A 15,442-nucleotide genomic window follows, 5' to 3' on the forward strand; every position below is an offset into this window, starting at 1 on the left:
AACTTTGCACTGGGCACACACTTTGCTGAGTAGGGCAGTAAGTAAAATTGGGCTTTGGCTCACTGCAGAAAAAATGTTATCCTAAATATCCACAGTAAAAGGAAATGGGGAGGTTCTGTTCTCATCAAGTAAGTGAAGTTTACTAAAACGTATCAAGCCTCTCACAATGAAAATAGCAACTATAAATGTGAGAAAAATATCCCAGGTCCTATCTTCTACAGGTTACTGACTCAGTCCCTTTTGAGGATACTGAAGATATTCCCCAAAGGAAACCTGCATTACTTTTAATCTGCTATAGAACTTGGCTTTGCATCAGTCATCCCAAGAAATTCTAAGAACTTCAAAATGCATTAATCCTTAGTGAACTGGATCTGTGTAACATACTCATTCCAAGTGTTTTGGCAAAGTAGCCCTATGTCACTAGCTTAATTGGTGGCAGGTTATTTTCCAGCTGTCAAATAATCTTTTCCTATTTAGGAGTCAGAAGTAAAAACATTCACTCATAAAGGAATTGAATAACTTGGAACGTGAACAACATAAGTATTTATTTGAAAAACACTTTCCATTTAAGTAAAATGGCAAATTAGCTAGAGTAGCTTCTCACTGCTAATTCTATTTGCACTCACAGTCACTTTTATTCATCATATTCAAAGATATTGCTACCAAAAATGATTTCAAAAAGTATTTAGAAAAAATATATACAGTCTCTCTAATAGAAAGTTAATTAAAACAACAAAGCTAGGCAATATCAAGCTAAGATAGGAAACCAATTGACATGTATAAACACAAATAAATAAATATGTACAAAAGAATCTATGCCAACAATAGACAAAAATCTTTACAATGCAAGTAAATGGTGACAAGAATGGAAAATATCTCAGGATCCTAGACTACAACTCTAACACAATGTAGTTTAATAACAGGGAAAAAGAAAAGAAAACATAATGAAAAGAGTCTGAATTGATGCTATTCGCAAAGGTAGGCTGAGCTAAATTTAGGCTCCCCAGCTAAATTCCTGACCCTCATCTGATGGGGGCCTAAATGGAGGTGAGAACTGCATGCTTAGAACTGACAACAGAATTTGGCTCAATCTTTCAAATCCATTTACAAATGTTTCTGTTGAGCAATTTCTTAATTTTTTCTCATCTGGTTATTGAAAATTTCTAAAGTGGAGCTGACATTGTCAAATATGAAAAAAATATTTTTCTGGAGCCATATGAATATGAGTAGAAATCAAAAGCAAAGCCATTTTTGAAGCTATATCTTAATTATTATTGACTAAGAACTTTGGGCAGAAATCTGACTAGTTAGAAAGCTAACTAATTAAAATCTACCATGAATGTCTAAGGTATTGAGGGAAATGTATATGAATATTCAGTGACTAAGATTCATTTTCATCTATATGTTGTAACCTCTGCCAAAATAAGCAGCCTGTTAATATACGCCTATTGAAAAGGATTTGGCTCTGCTGTAGTGAATCTCAGTGACCTTAGATTTACTATTCTTTTCTACTGAATATAACCTTCCCCTGTGAAAGCCACGCTGGGTAATGCTCTTGTCTCCCAGGATGGTGTTGCAGGATGTTGCAAAATGGAACAGTAATAAAAAACCCACTACCTCATTATCTCATCATCTGCTGGAGCTGGGCAAATAGCTTCCTGATTGAAGCTCAGCAAAAGGTGAGAGGTCCCTAGGGTTGCTGTGTAGCCTGAAAGCTCTCCCATGTCTCAGACTGCAAACTGCCTGTTTTTTTGGGGGCGGAGAGGAAGGCCTCTAGGTTCCAGGTTCTGAACTTTGCGTTTAAGCAGACTGGCTTTACCAGAACATCTCCTTTTCTTATCACTTAACGCTGTTGCCTCCCAGAACCTGATACTTCCCAGATAACCCAGAGCAAATGTGAAAAAGTACAGCATGCACTGAGACCGATTTCTAAGAAACTGCATGGATTCCATCATCTAAGAACAATTACAGTGTGGTCTCCTATACATTCATTAGCAAGCAAGCATTACTCAGAATAATCTGAGAGTTAGGTAAGCTGCATAACAGTATGCAAGGCTCCTATGCAGCAGCCGATCCATAAATAATACACCATCTATCTTGCCAGACCTCCTTAGGCTCTTATATACTATAACCAGAGGACTGACACACAAGTAGTTTTTAGACTAGCTATTGCAGACACAGCTGTTTATAAATTATTTTGATTATTATGACTCACCCATATGTCTCACTTCATAGTCCTTGGAACAAAACTCTCAATGGGGAAATACGAGGCTTTCATTTGTGTGTTAGGAAATGTCCTAAAGTCTCCAAAGCAAGGACAGAACCAGAGAGTCTCAACTGTGTGTCTCCTAAAAGGAAAATTCCACTGCATACAGCTTGCCTAATGGAAATTCTCCTTCCTCCCCCAAGCCTATGGGCTTAATATACAGTAGAGGGGCAAAAGTAGAGGTGTAAGAGATTCATTCTTAAACAACTCCTGGGAGGTCCACATTGATGGAACATCAACACTAAACTTAACTCCAATGTATGGGATTAAATTATACTTAATGCTTTGGCCCTATGCCTTGAATAGAATAAGTAAAATATTAGAAATTCATATAGCCTCATTTAACTAGGTCAACATTTTGGGAAAACTTTCTTAAGCATGTTATGGTTCTGAAGGCATAATATTTAAAATAATTAAAAAATCCTTTGGGTCAAGCAGTAAACAATCTTTTCTGCCTGTGGTTGAAATGTCATTGAAAATGAGAACATGGTACTGCATCCACGGAAAGTAACACTGGAATGGGATTTGTGGGCATTCAAAATAGTTACATTTTTTATTGTTGAGAAAGAAGACGCAGAAAATGGGTACATCCAGATATAATGACTAGGTGGACTAAAATGAGCTCTATCTAGGGTCTTCCTCAGCGTTGCTTCTCCCTTGTTTCTAATTTGAATGTCTCCCCTGAATTATGATTACTCTGATTCAATTACACATTTTAAAAATCATAGCTTCTGTGGCTACTGAGTCATGTTGCTCTCAGTACTGAAGTTTTAGTGATGATGACAACTCTTCCATGGAAGAAATATATTAAAAAGAAAAATTATGAATTTCACAAAAGCCTTCTTAACAAAATACATTCCTTATATATATGCAGTTACCTAGGTAATAGCACATTTACATCGCTAGTTGCAGTTTTTACTGCTTGGAAATCTTCACATTTCTGCAGATTGATTTCTTTTTGTTACATTAAAGACATTAAAACTTTGTGCTGTGGCTGAAGGTGTCTGACATGATAATGTTTTTATAGAAGTTGTCTGAATGAGCATTGCAATAACCCTTGACCTTATCAATGACCTGATGGACAGGGATGATTGATGTTTGATCTCCATCAGCATGGGCCAGTTTTGACAAGGACTTGTCCATGGAAGCATTGTCTGCAAGAAACGATACAAGAAATTAGGTTCAAGATGAGCTGGTGGCATGCCTACACCATACTGCATACTCCGTTTTGCACATTAAAGAAGAACAAAAGAAAATAAAGCTCCAATTCTTTCTTAGATTAGGTAATAGGCAACACTAAACTTCCATGTTTTTCTTCTTCTAAGAATACTCCTGATAGTCACTGAGCGTCAACTTGCCTTCTAGTAATTTGTACTGTGGCTTACTGTAAGAAATATTCTTGCATGTAGCAGAGCCAATGAAAAAATATTTGGAAAACCGCTTCAAAAATATATGCACTATGGCTTGAAAGATGTACAAAATTCCAAGGAATTGGAATGTGCTGAAACATTTGTGGAAGAAATTATATCTAAGATATGTTTTCAAAAATATAGGAAGGGAAAAATGGGTAGGGGTGTATAACTGGCTATAAATTGATGGGTACAAGGGGATTTACAATAGGATCCTCTCTACTTTTTATATATGTTTGACACTTTTCATAATAAAAAATTTTACAAAATTAAATTTATAGGATTTTGGAGAATAAAAGCAAATGAAAATAAATATGAAAAGCTACTTTGAACATATTTTTCCAAGGTTTTTAGTTGGATAAATGATTGGAATATAGCAAAAAGGGTACTTCTTATGAATTATTTTTTAATTATAGCAATCAAAGTTATTACCAGAAATATTTTAATAGAAAATGATTTATTTGTATTAATTATCTTATAGTTTCAGAACGATGTTATTGCTAACAGCACTATTATAGCAACTGATAGTAGTAAAAGACTGCTAAATAATTTTTTCTAAAATTTTCAGTATCATATATTTAAATGTTATTTCCTTATACAGAAAAGCTTTCTAAAATTGACTCAGAATGCTCTGAAACTCATTTACACTCTATTATCTATAAACACGTATGGTTGTCTTCATGTATCCTACAAATATCTTTTAAGTACCTCCCTCTCCAAATACACTTTAGGGAAAAATTCCACCCTCAAATTAACCAAATTATAGAAATTTTACACTGATAAAGAAGATATGAACTTTTATAAAGTATTCAGTTTCCTATGTACCTTCTTCATACGTTGTGGAAGAGGCAAAAACTCTATCCTGAAAAACTTTTAGAAATCATGGCTCCGAAATTGGAATCTTCACTCCAAGGCTTTTTACATTTTGAGTATGCTGGACTCAGTATGTGACAAAACATTTAAAATCCATCAATAATTGGTAAAAGCCATTATCATCATGATATCTGTTGTCTCTGGAAACTATTCAAATTGCTTAACTATTATCTTGTGTTGAAGCAGACACTAAATACGATGAGGGCTAAAAAGGGAAATGGGATATTCAACCTACACTAAAGGATGCCAGAGAAAAGAATAGATGGTTCATGGAAAGAACGGACAAACTGAAGCATGGTGGAACAACTGAAGCATTTTCCAATATTGGTGAGGAAAAGGCTCAAGGAGTCATGACAAAAGGCCCCTCCCAATTAGGCTCTCAGCAAGCTGATTGATTCTGAGCTTCCTTTCAGTTCATATATTCACTAGCCATTGGTTTTCTGGTGGGGATTTTTCTATTGACTTATATATCAATAATGAATAGTGTTCGGTGTTTTTAGAAAACCACATATCCTCAGAGATAACAAGGATATAGTCACTCTGCTTCCTTTGTAACTTCCAGTGGCATGTACTTTTAGAGATTTTGAACAGCCTCATTTCAACAATGTGATCCAATTTAGTGGGTCTTCACAGTTTAATAAAGCAAAATTCTGAATGAGGACTGTATTTTTATATATGCTATTCCCAGTCTTCTGGTTAGATAGTACATTATGGGTAATAAAGACTTTGATTATAGTCGCAAATCTGAAAACCAGGGGCTAGGGGTATGAACTATTATTTGACCTATGCTGAAATTTCAAGCAGATAACAATTCTCACAAAGCAGGCTTGGAATTGACAATTTCACTTATATGATGACTTCTATGAATGTACCATGACATATCCAGAAATCCATATGAGCAGTGGAAAAATAAAGCATTTCATGCCTTCTACAACAAATCTTTTCTCAAGTACTGCTTTTTGTCATTATTTTACATAATGTGTGATCCACTCACTACAGACCATGGTACATTTCCTAGAAGGAGCGGCTTGCAGATACACCATGCAGAGAAGAGCCAGCACAGCACATACTATCATTCAAGATTTCAGAAATTCCAGTTCAGTGCAGGAATGTCATTGTGCTAGCTGAGAAGAACAAGCCATTTTGCTGATGCAGCAAGAATCTTAGCTTAATCCATGCAACTATTCTCTTATTACCTTGCAAAAAATTCATGCATTCAAAAAAGTAATGAAAGTTTACCTGTATGATCCACTTTTGTTGAAGGAATGCTCATAGGAGACATTATCTACACCATAAACATATGAATATCTAGATCAATTCCAAGAAATGAACCAACTAGATATCCATGATGATATGCAGTGATGTTTTCCATACCCTGAGTGATCCCCAGGATGCTAACTGTCCCACTGAGAACTGGCTGGGTGGCCAAAGCCTATGTGAAGTCAGTTGACTGTAAACCAGGATTTATTATACTATTGAAGTAATGCCATATAACTAACTATATTCTCATCCTAGTTGTCAAGAACCCATTTAGCCCCAAGGGTTTTTTGTTAAGGGAAACAAGAACATTAATGCATTCTAATGTAAATGATGAGATAATGGGTGCAGCACACCAACATGGCTCATGTATACATATGTAACAAACCTGCACATTGTGCACATGTACCCTAGAACTTAAAGTATAATAATAATAATAAAAAAAGGCTGAGTGTGGTGGCTCACATCTGTAATCCCAGGACTCTGGGAGGCTGAGGCAGGAAAATTCCTTGAGCCCAGGAGTTTGAGACTAGCCTGGGCAAGATGATGAAATCTCATCTCTACAAAAATACAAAAATTAGACAGGTGTGGTGGTGCACACCTGTAGTTCTAGATACTCGGGAGGCTGAGGTAGGAGGATTGCTTGAACCCAGGAGGCAGAGGCTGCAGTAAGCCTCTACCGTGAGTGTGCCATTGCACTCCAGCCTGGTAAACAGAGCGAGACCCTGTCTCAAAAAATAAATAAAATAAAATAAAATAAAATAAAATAAAATAAAATAAAATAAAAACAACAGATGAAATAAAAAGAACACACAATATTTTAAAACAGTAAAGTCTGCCTTTGGACCTCCATCTCTGCATTTCCTCTTTTATCTTCTAGTCTGTTTTTCCCCGAATCCTATAGCCCTTTCTTTCCTTAATATTTTCAAAATGCCTCATGTTCCAAACTAACTGCCTTGTTATCTTCTTTCCTCTTTTAAGACTGGCATTTCTTCAGGCCAGCTATTTTCAGCTGTTTAAGAGGAAAGCAATTCGATTGGTTTAATTCCTATTTATTCATAACTGATAAGGCATTAAGTATTTGTATTTCAGAAGGGGAGGCAAAATCAGTATCAAATTTTAAGTATGGTTAAATAAAGTGAAAAAAATTCATTATAAGCAAAAGATATTTTGTGCCAAGGAACCACCAAATAAGTAGAATAATCTATCTTAGACTGTACACCTGCCATCAATTTCTTTACACAGGTATTCTTAAGCAGAGGTACACAAACTTCTTTAATTTTATGCAAAATTGTGAAGATGATTCAAAATATGTACCTTTTTTTCTGGAAGAGAATAGCCTTCATTCAGTTCCCCCCAAAATGTCCTAGACTCCAAGAAACTTTAAGAACTACTGTCCTAAGTTGCTCCAAGTTCTTGGATTTTTAATTAATTTTGGAATTAACGAACTCTCTAAACACTCAACACTTTTTCCATAGTACTATCATGAATCCCAGGCAGTGGCCACTCCAGTGGCAAGACGTAGAAGATGGTGCAAACAGGGACCATAAGCATTCAAATGTACACCAGGGTCATCTGCAATTCAAGTATTTGCAATATGAATAATTACAGATGCATCACACACCTTACTCCCTATTTGCAAAAAGCCAAGTATTAATCTTCTTTGTGCCATTCACCTCTGCTCATGTTTAATAGCTAAACAAATTAAAAATTAAAAAGTTATTTCCATTATCCTTTTAGAATTATCTTTAATTAGGAAAGTGCTCTGTTTTAAATGTTGACAGCTGTCTGCCAGGGGTTTAATTTAAAAGCAGCAATTCTATTATTTCCCTTTGAAAATATGAAAAGGTTACACATTTTCACATCATTCACTATCAAGTGCTGCAAAATATTACTATTTTTTTGAGATGGGGTCTTGCTATGTTGCCCAGGCTGTGGTGCAGTGGCTCAATCATATCTCACTGCAGCCTGAACTCCAGGGCACAAGCAATCCCCCCATCTTAGCCTCCAGAGCAGCTGGGACTCCAGGCATGTGTCACAGCACCTGGCTTAAATTCTTCTTTATTTCCATGGTGTCTTCAGGATTTTTCACATACATGTTCAGTGTCAGAATGAGCAGTAATTGCCAATATCGTGAAAAAGCAGGATATTATGAAAGACAGTGATTCTTATAGCCCTGTATCACCGTCCAAATATTATGTTCTTTTCATATGTAATCAGCAATTTAAAGGGCAGTCATCAATAACATTTGCAATGGTTAAGGAATTAACTCTTAAATAAAATGTACATCCTAGATATTTCTTCCTGTTCCCATGACAACTTTTCCAATAACTATCATATCATGCTGAAATAACCTGTAATTCAATTTTTAATTTTAAAAATATATAACTTTTTAAATAAAATACCATAATTTTTAAAGATAATCAAGTTTTTGAATTAAATGATGAAGTTACAATAATATTAGTGAATTATTACACAATAATATTAGTGAATTATTACAAGTTACAATAATATTAGTGAATAATAAAGAGTGAATTATTATGGTTATATAGCTAGAGTTTGGGTTACAAAATTTTTAAAAGGACAAAATATTCATAAAGGTGTTTGGTGACATCTTCAAACATTTTTATTTTCATAAATCTAAAAGATGTACCCTCTCAGGCACTGTGATTCATCAATCTTCATGATATGCCAGTTTTTGCAATGAAAAATGTGATGAGAACTAAACTTGAGGACATCTTTAGACTCACCTGTGTGGCTATTCCTTTTGAAATAGGTGGTAGAGCTGGATTTAGATTTGGATGTAAGATAGGTTGAGTTGGAACCAATGGAGCTTGAAGACAAAGATTTTCCTAGATTATCAGAACTTTTCTTGATGATATTGGTAGCTGTCTTACTCCAATCTGAAAGAAAAATGACACCACTGTATCAATCTGCTTTACAGGGAATATGAACTGCTCTGAAAAAATCATCACTGCATTATTTATCTGGAGCATCTGATTTTCTGATATGCTGGCAATGGCTCAGAGAGGAGACTGACATGTAAACAATAAGAGGAAATTGATAATTTCTTACTTTGATCTTGTATATGTACTATTTAAAATCTCATTTTCAATATACCAAGGATGAGAAGTAACCACTGACAGTAAAAAGAAAAAGAAAGATAAAGAAAAAAGACAAGGTAGGTTTTTTTCAGTTTTTTCTTTTTCTTTTTTTTTAAATACTGAGAAAAAATCTATTTGCCTAATAATGTAATCAGGGGTCTTAAAAATGTGGAAAGGTGAGTCTCGCATAGTGGAAGCTCTGGGTATATGGGTTGTTAAATTAGACATCAAACCTCGGGGAACTCATTTAACTCATGCTTCCCCTCTGCAGAATAGAAGGGTTGGGCCCAAAGTTCTCAGATCTCTTCCAGCCCTGATATTCTATGATTCCAAATAGGCATCTTCACATGCTCCACTTCAACAGCTTGCTACCACTGGGACTGGGTTGCTTTGACAATGGAAGACTGAATGACAAACTTTCCCATCTACTTTTAGATGTAAAATTTAATCAACAATCCTTTACCTGAGTTATCTGCTAACCGAAATCTACCACAGCAGAGATGCCGCCGCCACTGTTTCTGAACATTCTCCTTCATAGCACAGTGGAAGATGAATATAAATAAGCCTGTGACAAAAGAAAATATAAATATTTAAGCCAATTGACACATCTTTAAAGAGAAATCTTATAAAATACATGGATTCATTTTAATTTTAATTTTTTTACATCAAAGTCACTAAGAAACAAAGATCTTAAAGAAATGAATCTTACAGTATGTAGCAGACACTTTAATCCTTTAGAAAGGCTCTGATAAACCTAAAATAACCACAGGGATCTGATTCTGTCTTTGCCTGTTCTGTTCAGCATTCATTATGACTTAACCTAAAAGCCAAGCTGAAATAAGCAACATTCAATTCTAGAAGTATTTAGTATTTCCCATATATTTATCCTAAAATTATGTTAAAACTTTCCATACATATTTTAACAAAATAGAAAATAGAAAACACACATAAGCTCATCATCTGTTTCAATTTGTGTATTCTGAGCTATTTTACATATGTATATTACAGTTATATTCATAGTATATTAGCTTGGGCCATAGAAAAGTAGTATTTTTGCAGGTGAAACATGGCACCAAATCAGCAAAATCATGTGGCTCCACCTGGCCTACTTTAGCCTTTCAAGATTTTAATACAGAAATATTTCCATAATGAGAGAGAGTCTTCATATTTATAGTCACTTCTTGTGCTTATCAAAATCTGTCATTTGTATCATAGAAGTCAATCCCTTTTAACTTTTCATGGCATTTGCTTCTGCATTTTAACCCTCTCCTTGAGGTGCCATCAATCTTTCTCTCTATTCCTCTATACTTGGTTATTGCCATTAACTTACAAGCATACTGTTAAAACACTTTTTTAAAGAACAAACAAAAAATTCTTCCCTTAACCTCCAATTTTCTTCCAGCTTCAATCTCTTTATTCCTTTTCCCAATGAAACTTCTTGAAATGGTTAACTTTCACTGCCTCCACTTTTTCTGACACCTTCTCATCTCCACCCAGTCCAAACAGATTGCTATCCACATCAGTGACCCCACTATGACCTCTCTTGTAAGAATGATGGCGACTCCAATATTGCTGAGTTTCCCATGACCACTTTACTAGACCTCTCAGCAGCACTCAACACAATCAAACAGCCCTTCATTCTCGAGGTCATTTTCTCCCAGTTTTCTTCCTAATTTGCTGGGGATTCCTTCTTGGTCTCTTTAGTAGATTCTTCTGCTTTACTCTAAAAAAGGTTTACATGTCCTGACTAGGTCCCGGGTTTCTATCTCTTCTATGGTTACACTGCCACTTGGGGTACTAACACTTCTAAAATATAAGCACCACATAGTGATTTTTATATTTGGTTCTGCCCTTTCTCTCCCCTAATCCCCACCAGGATTGCAACATATATTGCTCATAGGACATCTTCATTGGGCTGTATCTTCACTTGGCAGCATTTCACATCCCAGATGTTCTGAACAGAAGTTCTCACAATCATGACCCTCAAATACACACACATCCCTTTAATTCTCAATGTGTCCAGCTCATTCCAGCCCAATACCATGCTGAATGCTCTTCTCCCAGATCTTTCCATAACACCTTCCTACCTATCATTCTGGTCTCAGACCAACTGTTAACTCCTCAGAGAGGCCCTCAGCAACCGTTAAAATTTTAACCTTTAGTCACTCCCTTTCACATATGTACTTTTTTTCACAGCACTCTTCAGTATCTGACATTCTTGTATTCCTCATTTATTCATTTATTCCTTTGCTTGATGGTCTCTTACTAGCAGATAATAAGCTCCAAGAGAACAGGGATATTTGTGTATTCAATGCTGTGCTGACTATTTCAAGAATTATGCAGGAACTTGATGAATGTTTATTGATGGAATGAATGGTAATCAAGATCAATCAACCATGTAGTCTACGTGAGTTAATTGAATGCTTACATGTATACTCTAATGTGTTAAATGTGTTTGGAGATGGGGAGGTTAAAATAGGAGTGAGCAGTCAAATTAAGAGGTAATAGGAATGAAATGAAAACACATTTAATGGAAAAGTTTGTGAAAAGCATGCAAATAAGTTGCTGAAGTTGTGTCCCAGTAAAATATTAAGCAGTGTATCTACATAAGGGAGGGCTTTTTAGGGGATCTGGGGCTTGAACTGAACCTTAAGTTCAGTAGGGAAGTGAGGGAAGTTTTCAGGAAGGGTAATTAATTCAGTGATAATTTATTAAGCACTGCTAAGCAGGAGGCACTGTGTTTTAGGAGTTGGAGATTCAACGGCGAACAAGGTAGACCATCCTTGTATTCATAGAACAAAGAGTCTAGTATGGAACGGCATAAATGTAAAACTTATGACACTCCTTTTAAGGGATCATTAAAACTTATACGTTCCTTTTGAATATGGAGTATTCATCAAGAAAACTACATTATAGCTTGTACAATGGAAAAAGTGGGGAAAAGTCTTAACAGTACTCTCTTTAGATGTGCATAGTTAAATTTGCAAAATATGTCTAAGGTTATGTTTTATGTCTTAATGCAAAGATTCAAAGTAGCCCTTAGTTTTCAGAATAAATTATATTATTAGCAAATATCATTATAGAAAAGGAGCTTAATTTCTACATGATGGGTCCTGATCACAGTAAAATGACTAGGCTGATTTTCCTCTGGGTTTAGCTTGTTGTTTGGTGATTAACAAGCTCTGAGCACAAGCCCTGATACTTAATAGGTGCTGTCTATAAATTCCTATTTAAATTACTGAAGAAGCATTACATATTTTGACTTGCAGAAAAATGCCACTATAAAAGTACTGACTACATTTGGTCATTGATTTCAAGTAGATGACCAGCCCATAAAAAAATTCCTGGGGGCCAGGCGTGGTGGCTCACACCTACAATCCCAACACTTTGGGAGGCCGAGGCAGGTGGATCACAAGGTCAGGAGTTCAAGACCAGCCTGGCCAACATAGCGAAACCCTGTCTCTACTAAAAACACAAAAAATTAGCCAGATGTGGTGGTTGGCACTTGTAATCCCAGCAACTTAGGAGGCTATGGCAGGAGAATTGCTTGAACTCAGAAGGCAGAAGTTGCAGTGAGCCAAAATAGCGCCATTGCACTCCACCCTGGGTGACAGTATGAAACTCCGTCTCAAAAAAAAAAAAAAAAAAAATTCTTGGGAAATTCAAATACGTTGATCTCTGAGAGGTATGAATAAGGCATACAACGACCTAAGTAATAGTGCATTGTAGTTATTACTATTGTCATTTGATATTAATATATGGTTATATACATATTTACATAAATATGATTTTATTACTATATAATTTATTACTAATACTTTATTGGTAATTAAGTAATTTGTAAAGGAAACAAATCCTAATGATCTATTTCTTTGAAATGTTAGATAGGGTAGAGAAGTTTTTTTTTTTTTTTTTTTTAAGAGACAGGGTCTTACTCTGTTGCCCAGGCTTGAGTACAGCGGTGCAACTGTAGCTCACTGCAGCCTTGAACTACTGGGCTCAAGCAATCCTCCTGCCTCAACTTCTTACGTAGCTAGGACAACAGGCATGTGCCACCACATCTAAATAATGTTTTGTGGAGGTGAGGATTTCGCTATGTTGCCCTAGCTGTTCTAGAACTCCTGGCCTCAAATGATTCTCCTGCCTCAGCCTCCCAAAGCACTGGGATTACAGGCATGAGCCATCGTGACTGGCTGGGAAGTTCTAATTTAACAAAAGAAAAGTTCTAATAAATATAAATCAATTTCAATTATTTAGAATGCAAACAAGCACCTCGTGAAGGTCTCTGCGCTCCAGGTTGGGGAGGAAGAGTTGGAGAGGGCACCGGCTGCACACTGTCCTGGCCTATGCTAGGGCATTACAAGTCTCAGAGTAAGGGAAGATTTTCTTCTATACTCAGAATCCCTCAGAGCAGGCTTTGCAGGCTGATCCTCCTTCACAGGAATTAAGGAATAGATATCACTCGGTTAGGATTTCATTCTCACACTCTACATGACTAAATCTCATTGCTTTTCAAAGCCTTTGCATACTTACTACATTCCCTAGTCAGGTTGCCAATATAGTAAATCCTTTCAATAAGCAAATATACTTTGTACCACCAGCACTTTGAATAGGCAAAAGTGTGTAAATAATTTGAATTGGTTACTAGATTATGTTAAGTTTTGAAGAGAGTGTGGCAGTTACACAGTAGAGTGGACTGAAGGAAGCCTGAGGTAAGGTAAATAGAGGCTACAGATGATGGAGGCTGCAGCTCTAGAGAAGGAAGTCCGCATTGTCTCAGCTTACTCTATTTTCCTTTAACGGGGTCAGAATTTCCAGAATTTGTTCTTGGAGGTATTTCTGTCACACAGTTAGAAAAATAGGTAACTGTGTATTCTTAAACAATTGTTTAACAGAGACACATTTTAGAGCTGGAGGGGAATATAAACTTCAATGAAGGTCTTTCGTTCCTAGGCATTAATCCAGGTATTATTTATTAGAGGTCCTCACATTTAGCAAATGATTTTTAGTTCTGGGTAGAAGGAAAAATTGCTGAATGTTGCTTCCCTTAATACTCTATTATTCTTTTGTAACACCTAGTAGTTTTTCTGCATGCTATATATCCCGGAAAAAAAAGTCAGAGGTTGAGTCTGGTGTTCTGAGGATATCAGAAAAGAATCAGGTCACACACTCAGTTTCTTAGCCTTGTTGGGTACTAAAATGTGAATTATTTTGAGAATCAGATGCTAACCACAGTCAGAGAGGATAATGTTTAAGATAAGACTGACTTAATAAAACAGTTTTTTAGATTGTATAGTGCTGTCCTGTATCATAATTATATAACACTAAATGACATTGTCTATTTTTAAGTAACCATTGTGGTCTGTAAATATACAGGTACTTAATAATTTTTGGAAACACTGGAGAGGAGAAGTCATTTAAATGTTCTACCTTCCACTATGAATTGTGATGCTGTGAAACAAAATTAGATAATAAGAGTAACAAATTAGAATTCTTAGGAATGAATATATTTTAAATTTTAAGGTATTGTATTTATAATATATATATGGTCAATCCTATAATCTTGAGATACATTTCTATTTTAAATAAGAATAGGATTCTCATAACAGGTTATTTTACTATTTGTAGTAACTAGCCCTTTTTTTTTTCCCATGAATTTAAGTTAGTCTAGCAATAAACATTATACCAAAATTCCTCCAGGACAAAATATCCCTTTTAGAGTTTAGTAGCGGGCAGTGTGGCAGGCACCTGGATCTGTAACAGCGCACACAAGCAATATGGAAAGAAATTCTGAACACTTCAGGAAGGAGCAGTAGAAAACGAAGACAGAGAGTCAAATGCACCTGGAGGCTAATGTGAGAAAACATGGCTATTCCCTCTTAAATTCTGAGGTTGAGGCTTTTGTTTTTTGTTTTGTTTTGTTTCCTCCATCTACTTATAGATTTCGGTGTTAGAAGCAGGACTAAAATCACAAACTTTAATGGAGTTCTACGTTGACAACCAAGAAAATCTGTCTGATTTCTCATTTCAATCTCTGCTTCTTTTGTTTCAAGATGGAGTCTGGCTCTATCGCCCAAGCTGGAGTGCAATGGTGCGATCTCAGCTCACTGCAACCTCTGCCTCCTGGGTTCAAGCAATTCTCCTGCCTCAACCTCCTGAGTAGCTGGGATTACAGGCACGTGCCACCATGCCTGGCTAATTTTTGTACTTTTAGTAGAGGCGGGCTTCACCATATTTGCCAGGCTAGTCTCAAACTCCTAAGCTCGTGATCCGCACACCTCAACCTCCCAAAGTGCTGGGATTACACGCATGAGCCACCACGCCTGGCCTCTGCTTTCTATCATTTTTTTCCCCTTTGCTAATCTTCATATCACCTAGGAAATATATGCTCTTCTAGCTTTCTGGAAAGAGCATTAAGATGTGACCAGAACCAGGACAATCAGGTTTTACTTTTCATGGTACTTGAAGCTTTGTTTAACATTGTCCATGAAAGGTAGAAGCTAAAATGGCCCAAAAGATTGAACGCAGAATTA

The 15,442-nt window shown here is 36.1% G+C and overlaps 1 protein-coding gene across 1 annotated transcript in view; it reads right to left on the reverse strand.

Moving 5' to 3' along the window:
* Positions 1 to 511: 511 nt before the first annotated feature.
* The window catches only part of ADGRG6 (adhesion G protein-coupled receptor G6), a 142,276-nt gene continuing 127,345 nt past the window's right edge, over positions 512 to 15,442 (reverse strand). Inside the window, exons 23-25 of the mRNA XM_011997172.1 lie at positions 9,373 to 9,474; positions 8,556 to 8,708; positions 512 to 3,420 (exon numbers count right to left, since the gene is read on the reverse strand). Coding sequence (XP_011852562.1) covers positions 3,242 to 3,420; positions 8,556 to 8,708; positions 9,373 to 9,474 — 434 coding nt within the window. The 3' untranslated portion in view covers positions 512 to 3,241. The remainder of the gene's footprint in view (positions 3,421 to 8,555; positions 8,709 to 9,372; positions 9,475 to 15,442) is intronic.

The sequence above is a fragment of the Mandrillus leucophaeus genome, unplaced genomic scaffold (assembly GCF_000951045.1).
Source record: "Mandrillus leucophaeus isolate KB7577 unplaced genomic scaffold, Mleu.le_1.0 Scaffold531, whole genome shotgun sequence".
Classification (NCBI taxonomy): Eukaryota; Metazoa; Chordata; class Mammalia; order Primates; family Cercopithecidae; genus Mandrillus; species Mandrillus leucophaeus.